Genomic DNA, 9,231 nt, shown 5'->3' with positions numbered 1-9,231 from the left:
TGAGAACAATCACAAAAGGCTAGCTATTCTCTAGTTTAATCAAAAGAATAAATCTTCTGATGCTAGATCATCTCTGATGCACAGAGTTCAATAAGAAAAGAAAAAAATATTCTACAAAAATTGTCAAGCAACACTTGGAGGGTACAAAAACCTTCATAGAAAGGTGAAATATAAAGGATTTTCTTGAGATAGGGTTCATATATATGGTTATAATTTATTTTTCTAATTTGGCAGTAGTATAGCCTTTAGTTATATAGTTATGAGTCAGCTCACTATGATCTATTCATTTATTTATTCAATGAACAGCATGTTATTGCATGTCTAATGTCTCCTTCCATTCTATAAGCTGAAAATACAATAAGGACAAATTGATACTTCCTGTTGCAACTATTTTGCTGTGAAATTTGGCAGAAAGACAACTATAAGGAGTAACATTTTCATGTAAATTTTGTGACCAGTTCAAGTACAAGAGGCCCTGGGAACACATAGGAGAGATAAATTTTGTGACCAGTTCAAGTACAAGAGGCCCTGGGAACACATAGGGGAACAAGTCCTAATTCAGGCTTAGGGAACAACAGATTTTTCTTTGGTCTAAAATTTGTGACTAAAATTAATGAAAACAGATGATTTAATTCATTGCTTATAATAATTTTAATATTCACAGTTATAATGAGAGTTATGCTATTGATAGTGTTAGAAAAGAATGGAAAATCTTGACTTTAACAAAATAACTACTGTAAAATAAATTATGAATTCCCACTTACATATAAGAATTTCTCACCAGTACGAGAATATTTAATGATCCAAGGAGCTCAGCATATCCCAAAGAAAAATTAAAAAAAAAGAATGTTACAAATTAGCACACCTTTTCACTGTAACTGATTTGTGTAGAAAATATGCTCTGTTTCTTCTTTTAAAGTGTATATCAACTAGACTTTATTTTTAAAATCAAACTTAGGTATTTTTCTTTATGCAATTTCCTTAGAAGATAATTCAATTTTAAATAAAATTGAACTATAAAAAGTCTATCACACATATACAAATGAGCTATATGCCTTAATAGCAAGAAGGGTGTAAGGAGAAATGGGATTAGAGTCTTATAAGTGCTATAAATGTAAAGACTGCACTATAAAGTAGGAAACAAAAGTAATTTTTTTAGGTAAAGTGGGATGAGGGATAAGATGATACACTATAATTCTAAATAAGAAAACATAATGTAATACCTAAAGTGATCAGGATAAATACTAAATGACATACACAGACAGATGATATAAAGATAGAAAGAAAAAGGCCAATATAGCAAATGCAAAAGAATAATAATGCACAGCTGACCTGTTGCTGTGCCCTTAATGGCAGAGAAAAAGAAAGAGCAGTCTGTTTTCCTTTTCTTACAAAAGCCACTGATGTTATCCTAAGGCCCCATCCTAATGACCTCAGCCAACTTTAATTGCCTCCCAAAGGCTCCATTTGTAATTACAATCATATTGGGGATTAGTGCTTCCATATATGAATGTGGGGTGGACACATAATTTAGTATATAGCACAGCTGTCAAGAAAATCATCAGATATAGAGCATTCATCTGCCTACAGAAAATGAAATGGGGAAGAAACTCCATCCTGCAACAAGTTTCTATCTCACAATGTTCTTCTGAGGATTAAATCAAATCAGATAACAGGCCTAAAGTTCTTAATGCAAGCCTAGCTGTCAAAAATGATTTGACCTTTGTATTATTAACTGCCAAGCCAGGCATTTTTGATACATTATCTAGATTTTTTTTTTAAACAGCTGCAAAGTGAGAATAATCCTCCTTTCTCAGTGAAGAGACTGAGACTTGGTAGAAGCAAATACCTTTTACAAAATCATGCCACTCTTTAGGGCTGGAATCAGGATTAACACCATTGTCTGTCTGATTCCAAAGTCTAGCTTTATACATTAAATCAAGCTGCCGCTTCTTTCTGCAATTATGGTGATTTGTATTTGCAGTCATAAGTCTCATATCTTTACAACTTCAAAAATTAGTGGGAAGAGGGACTATAATGGGAAATAATGGAAAATATGCCACTTCCAAAAAAATAAAAATTCATGGTGTACATTGGATTTTTGTGATTTGCAAGATTATCACTTTTGTAGGGCAACCCCAAAAGGAAATGGGGTGGCCTAGGTATGAGTCTTTACCCACATACTTAGAATAAGACTAAGTGCAGATGTTACAGGGTAGTCCCTTGTAACACAGACACATATAGACATATAAAAATGTTAATAAAAGGTTTACAAGGGAAATGAAAAGAGGGAAAACCCAGATAGAGAATGGGATTAATCGGTCAATTGGTCAATGTGTCCACCCATAATACTGTCTAAGCTGGGACCACAAGAGCTTGTTGAAGGTAGGCAAAACCAAGAATGTGCAGGCCATCAGATGTTTGGTTTTATACCAAGCATGGCTGCTTAACTCCACCCTTAGTTCCCAGCAACCGCCCTTCAAGAAGTCAAGAGCCATGGCAGATTCATAGCATGATGGGATTTGCAATTCTCTGTGCCTAGGATTTCTTTGGTATGGAGATTGTAGTGGGGAGAAATAGCAGGGGGAGGCTGGAGGTGTGCAAGTGAAATAATTCATCAGAGACATATTTGTGAAGAAGAAAGGTGGATTTATTGAGATACACTGCTGAGAGAAGCATCTGGAGAGACAGGAGAGGTCTGTGCACCAAGATCTGGGGCTCCCTTTTATAACCTGTTTTGGTAGGCTTTTCATGATTGAGGGAGTTGGTCTTTTCTGGTTGTTATCTGCTGAAACATCAGGTTTTGGTGGGCCTTAAACTCAGGTGTCCTGCTGAGTTCGTTTTGCCTGGAATTCTTCTTTTTTTTTTTTAAAGAGAAAATGATTTTTTTAAAGTTTTTTTTATTTATTTATACAAGCACTGGGTACAGTCAGAAGTGTGGGAGGGTGAGAGAATTCACCAGAGACAGAGCAGGGAACAGAACAGGCAGAGGGACGAAATACACTGCTGAGGGGAGAGCGGGCGGCAGGAGAGGTCTGCGCACCTTGTGGGACCCTCGCCCGGAGGCCAGAGATCGAACTGGCACTGCAGAGGCTGCAGGCAGCTTCGCAGCCCAGCGCTCAACCGCTGCGCCACCAGGGGAGGCCCCTGCCTGGAATTCTTGATAGCCCCTAAGGGTCATGCAGACCCATGGCCAGGTTCCCATGGCAACTCTATTTTGTGGCTCCTAGCATTGTTCCGCTGAGCAAAGTGCAGAGACTAAGTTTTAATTTTATTAAATGATACCCTGACAGAGGTGGGGGTGGAGTTCATAAAACATCAGTGGGTGGGGTGGGTGAATGATCAGGATATACTGTTCCCCTAACACCACATGTCTGTAGCAAGATGTGAGAATGAGAATGGGAATGTGGTACTTAGATTTTTTAAGGTAATTAATGTCTCATAGGGTTTACAATATTATTTGATATAAGAAAATCAAGTTGTCAGATTGAGCAACAAAAGTGACCCACTACACTGGAGCACATGATAGGTCCAACAAACATGTACAGGGTATTGAAGCTGATGTTTAGGTCCAGCAGAAAAGTGGGTAAATGTTTATGTAATCAAATACAGTTGAGGATTTTTTGCTAAACCGAGGAAAAATTGTAAGGAATACTTTGACCTAAATAAGTTTTTATTAAGCCCTGTCTGCTAAAGTAAACTGTAAGACAAATGACATATCTTGGCAGAGTTCGGTCTTACAAAATGGAAATTTTCCAAGACATTTTGTGGTTGTGTTGGGGATTGCTTGGGGGTCCTTGGTGTCTTGCAGAAAATTTCAGGAAGTACCAGGCAAAGCCAGCAACAAAGTTTTTGAGGACACAATGGGAAGAACACTGTGAGAGGCACTGGGCAGTCTCAGAAAGAGGAGACCTGCCCCCAAGGCAATGAAGCAATAGGCATTTCAAGGTTTCCCTCTCCAGGTTGGCAGCAGTCCCTCATAAATATGCATGCCTTGCTCATACCACATCTCTCTGTTCCAGAACTAATTGGAACTACTCCACTCCCTCACCCCACTTTTTTTTTTAAGCGGGGAGGTGCTGTAGCTTAAAGACTTCCCAGGCCTCCCAGATCTGCCAGACCCTCTCCGGTCCTTGAAACCAAGCAATAGCCCCAGCTGGATGGTGGGATGGCACAGATGCAGCTGTGGTTCTCTGGGGGAGGGTGTGAGGGCCTTTTTTCTATCCCTAACAGTTGCCTTTCAACTGTTCATTATTTTCTATTTCTTCACTCTTCCTTCCTTGGCAGTATCATATATATCCTGGTCTTTATTAATTAGCACAAAATGATGCAGCTCAGATGTCCTCTAGGTATGTAGAATTGCACTGTAATCTGTTTTTGATCTTTTTTATTGGGAGATTTTGTTTTCCTCAGAGGGAGCTTTTCTCAGTGCCTCTGCTTGCAGCTTCCTTGACAGGTCTCTGGCTGACTCATTAAGCCCCTCCCCCATGTGTACAACACACACCATAATGCAACAAAAGTCTAGTGACCTACAGCCAGAATCTTATTGCTGGGGTCAACTTATGCAAAGAATTAATTAGCCATGGTTGGAGTTAATTTTAAAAGACCCCAGTGTGGCTTATGTGGCACAAAGAGCATCCAGTGGAAATGGGTACCTTTCTGCCCCACGAGGATGCAAGCCGCTCTCAGCAGAGCCGCTCCTCTCCACGCTTCCAGGCCTGCAGCTCTTAATCTTTACATTTTTCAGTCATGATGCAAACACAAGATGTGGTAGAAGATTCATGACAACCTGACTAGCTGGTCATCATGAACCTCTTTTTTGTACTGAGTTAAAGTGAAGTGAAAGTAGCCCTATTCACACCCCTCCCATCCACTCCTGCCCTATGTCCCAGGCAAAAGTTCACAATTAAGTGATAAGCTTCTCTAAAGAATTCTGCTTTAATTTACCTACAACCTTCCCAAACCCACAATGGAGGTTAGCAATGACCGGGCTTACCCCATATAGGTGGGTTAACTCATAGTTTTGGAATGTGGGTTATGAGATATGTGCTCATTTCTCAGTCCTATTGTTCATATTGTTCATATCTCACTTTCTTTTTCATATCTCACTCAGCCTATTTTTGTTTCAGTTGAAATGAGGAAGAACAACAGAAAACGTCTGCTCTTAGTTGTACATATATAAGCAAACAGCAAATGTGTCTCTGTTGCTTCTTGGCCTGGTGATAAAATGCTTATTAAAAATTTCCAATACTGGCCTCCCTGGTGGCACAGGGATTAAGTCTGAGCACTATGAAACTATCCACAACCACTGCAGTACAAGTTCGATCCCTGCCAGGGAGGTGACCTCATGGCCACATGGCTTAGCAGACCTCTCCTGTCTTGCCCACTGTTCCCCTCAGCAGTGTATTTCAGTCATTCCACCTGTTCTGTTCCCCACTCTGTCTCTGGTGAATCCTCTCACCCCCAAACCTCTGGCCTATACCCCAGTTCTTGTATACATAAATTTTTTTTTAAAAAAATTCCCAATCATTTCTAAGATGCTTTAGATTGAATTTTAGTTTTATCACTTCTATTGTCTTCAAATATAAAAACAACAACAAAAAATTGTTGTTTTGGGTAGGTTCTGTGTCATTCTATGAGGGTAGAATAGAAAAATCTGAGGTACTTTGGCAGAATTAAACTCCAAAGGAATTTTGCAGATTTTGAGCTTGCTTTCAGATATCTGTCTACATAAAAATTTTAAGACTTAGTGACTCTCTAATCCAGCCTGTAGCAGTATCCCCTCCAGCATGGGGAATCTGCATAATTATCTGTCTATGAACTTTCCTTTTGAGAATTGAGAGCAAAAATTCATAGTAATTCACTAGCTAAAGTGACATTGCTATAAGGGAAATATATCTGCCTCTTCCCCCCTCATTATTGATATGATTACAAATGTTTGCATTGTAGTCTAAAGCATATTATATCCTTCCCATAGATCTATTTTGAAAATTGACTTTCCTTTCCTGTCTTGAAAACTTTGAAATTCAATTTGTCATGTGACTAGTCCCTAGAAATTCTGTTGTTTATAAAGATACTTTATCTCCGATCTCTATTTCATGGGGCAAAAAACCCTCAAAAATAATTCCAATTCTGGTTCTGATTTAATTAACATCTACAATGGCAGTAGATCAGATAACTTATAAACCTATTGGGAGAGTCTTTGATCAATATATATTGATGTTGAGTGAGTCTTGCTAAACTCTAGCTCTCTTATTTTCCAAATTACATGTGCTGCCAAACCTTACAGACAGGCCATCTGAATGTAAAATTAATTTTACTGGTCACAGGGACCTGGTGTACATGTGTCTGACAGTGGCTGATACAATGTGGGAAGGGACCACACAGCTCTGAAATATAAGTGGCAGAGATCACTAAGACTATCTTGGGAGGTGGCCACCCCATTGCTCAAGCATTTGCCCTCTGTCCTTGCTTCTTCTAACAATAGCAAAAAAAGAACAAATAGATGTAACTATTTGCAGGATTTTGCAGGATTTTGCAGAAGTCATGGTATGTCGCTTCCAAGATAAGGTTATGCGACATACACTCTTTCGGTGAGATCACCAGCTCTGGGGAAACTCAATTGCCATGTTGCTATCAGTTAAAAGGGGTGACTCCCAGGATAAGAAACAGAAACCTTCTGTCAGCATCCAGGTGAGTGAGACTGGAGTGGATTATTCAGCCCTGGCCAGGTCTTCACAGTGTATACAGGTAAGAGCTCTGTTGCAACCCCATGAGTGACCATATATCAGTTCTGCTGAGTGCTTTATAGGAGGCATGAACACAGGATGGAAATGTTTAAACCAGTGAAATGGTGGCTGAATAAGAGGACACATTTCAAAACCTATCACCCCATACCAAACTCTGCCTGGGAGCTATGTATGCAGAGAGTCAGTCCTATTGTTCATATATCACTTTCTTTTTCATATCTCACTCAGCCTATTTAGAAAATATTTGTGTTCTAAACTTACAAAATAGGGCCTCCCCTGGTGGCACAGGCGGTTGAGCGCCACGCTGTGAAGCTGTCTGCAGCCTCTGCAGCACTGGTTCGATCCCAGCCAGCCGGCGAGGGTCCCACGTGGCGCGGCAGACCTCTCCTGTATTACACGCTGCTCCCCTCAGCAGTGTATTTCATCAGGCTGCCTGTTCTGCTCCCCTCTCTGTCTCTGGTGGATCCTCTCACCCTCCCACACATCTGGCCTGTACCCCGGTTCTTGTATAAATTTTTTAAAAAAGGTCATTATCAAAAAAAAAAATAAACTTATAAAATATTACATCACAACTAATTTGTTAATAATAGCAAAATCAAATGTGACTTTTTGGTCTAATTTTGAAGGATTCTGATCACTCTTTGCCGACTATTCCTGAGGGTTGTTTCTCCCCACAGCATGTGCCTACTTTTGTCCACTCACAGGAATAATATGATTTTCTCAATGTAACAGTCATTGATTTCTTTTATCTGAGAAAGTCATGAAAAATTTTTATGATTATAAAGCAATACACTTCAAATTTATGTACTTTAGAAATGTTCATGTATAATGAAAGATGTAATAACCATAATCTTACCTCACGGGGATAAATACCTGATCATTTTGCTTCATTTCTTCAAATATTTTTATATATGGCTACCTATATAGATGAATAGATGACAAATTGATAGATTGTGAGTGATATATTAATCCACAATGCTAGGAATAAAATATATTTAAATATCCCCATTTCAGGGTTTTTTTTTTTTTCATTTTAATTATCAAATCAAATAGAATCTTTATTCTAGGTATGATAGTAGTACAGCATCTTTTCCATGATGTGGGATAATTTCCATGAGATAATTTTTATCTTGACACCTCTTTCTCTAAATCCCTTGCCTTGTCTAAGGGGCTTTAAGTAGCAGATTTCCTTTAAGAAGCATATTTCATAATCTTTCTTCACCTATGTTATTTTTCTTTTCTTTTTTTAAATGTTAATGTCTTATTATGAAGACATACACAATTACTTGTCTTCTGGTTTGTTGAAACAATAGGTCAGACAACATTTGCCACAATAATGTCTGTCAAAGTGGCTGGACATAAAAACTCCAGCACCACATTCATCAGATGGGCACTCCCGACGAAGGCAACTGATTTTGCCATTCTTATCCACCTTATAACATTTCAGGACAGCCAGCTTAACCTTCTTTCTCTTATGTTTATTTTTCTTGGGAGTAGTGTAAGACTTCTTTCTTTTCTTAGCACCACCACGTAGTCTCAGGACAAGATGCAGAGTGGACTCCTTCTGAATGTTGTAGTCAGACAAAGTTAGTCCATCTTCCAGTTGTTTGCCAGCAAAGATTAGTTCCTGCTGATCAGGAGGAATTCCTTCCTTATCTTGGATCTTGGCCTTTACATTTTCGATTGTATCCAAGGGTTCAACCTCGAGGGTGATCGTCTTCCCCGTGAGGGTTTTCATGAAAATCTGCATTTTGGTGGTGGGTCCACCACGGCGGGCAGAGGGTAAAGCACCTATGTTATTTTTCAAAGTAGCTTGTTTTTCTTCAATAAACGATTAAGTCTCTTATTTAGTCAGACTTTTGGTTATGTCAACAGCTTCTCACTTTTGTTGATTAATTTAACAAGTAATTACTGAAACTTTATTGTGCTAGCTTCTATGTAAAGCATTTGGAATGTAGAGTTTCCTTTATTCATGAAGTTGAATCTAGCTTTCTGACATAAAGGGCATAGTTGTAGTTTGCCAGAAGCTGTCATTTGTACTTCTTAAATAAATTTGAATATTGTGCAACATAGCTCCATGGTAGTGTGATCATGAAAAATTAATCACTCTGACATCTTGCCATGTGAAAATAATTATTAACTAATTTGAATTCATTCTTTTATCATGGACAATTGGATCTATCAGTTCAAACAACAAGTGAAAATGCATCAAGTAATATTCATTAGGAAAAAAAAAAACAACTTGATCTGTTAGCTATTCATCCAGATATCCACATGTACTTGCCATATAATTTAATTTCTAAGTAAACATTGTATTAGTGTGCTTGCCACATATTGGACATGCTTGCTTATTTCTTTAGGGCAATAGTCATCTGTTGAATGGAGTGTTTATATTAAATATCTAAGCTAAAGATTTATTCCTTTTCAGTCTACATTTAGAATTTAGTTATCTGTCAATATGTGAGCCCAGGAAATCAAACAG

The 9,231-nt window shown here is 38.4% G+C and overlaps 1 protein-coding gene across 1 annotated transcript; it reads right to left on the bottom strand.

Annotated features, from left to right (window-relative positions):
* Positions 1–8,028: 8,028 nt before the first annotated feature.
* On the bottom strand, positions 8,029–8,499 carry LOC119260685 (ubiquitin-40S ribosomal protein S27a-like). Its single transcript, XM_037529706.2, has one exon. It carries the CDS (start codon positions 8,497–8,499, stop codon positions 8,032–8,034), a length of 468 nt encoding a protein of 155 aa, XP_037385603.1. The 3' UTR covers positions 8,029–8,031.
* Positions 8,500–9,231: the final 732 nt, after the last annotated feature.

The sequence above is a fragment of the Talpa occidentalis genome, unplaced genomic scaffold (genome assembly GCF_014898055.3).
Source record: "Talpa occidentalis isolate TD23 unplaced genomic scaffold, MPIMG_talOcc4v2.1 talOcc4.6, whole genome shotgun sequence".
Lineage (NCBI taxonomy): Eukaryota > Metazoa > Chordata > Mammalia > Eulipotyphla > Talpidae > Talpa > Talpa occidentalis.
Note: the sequence above shows the minus strand (reverse complement) of the source record. Positions and strands in the feature narration are given on the sequence as shown.

Excerpts from the sequence above, each read along its gene's own strand:
- LOC119260685 (XM_037529706.2), bottom strand. The coding sequence starts at position 8,499 with ATGCAGATTTTCATGAAAACCCTCACGGGGAAGACGATCACCCTCGAG.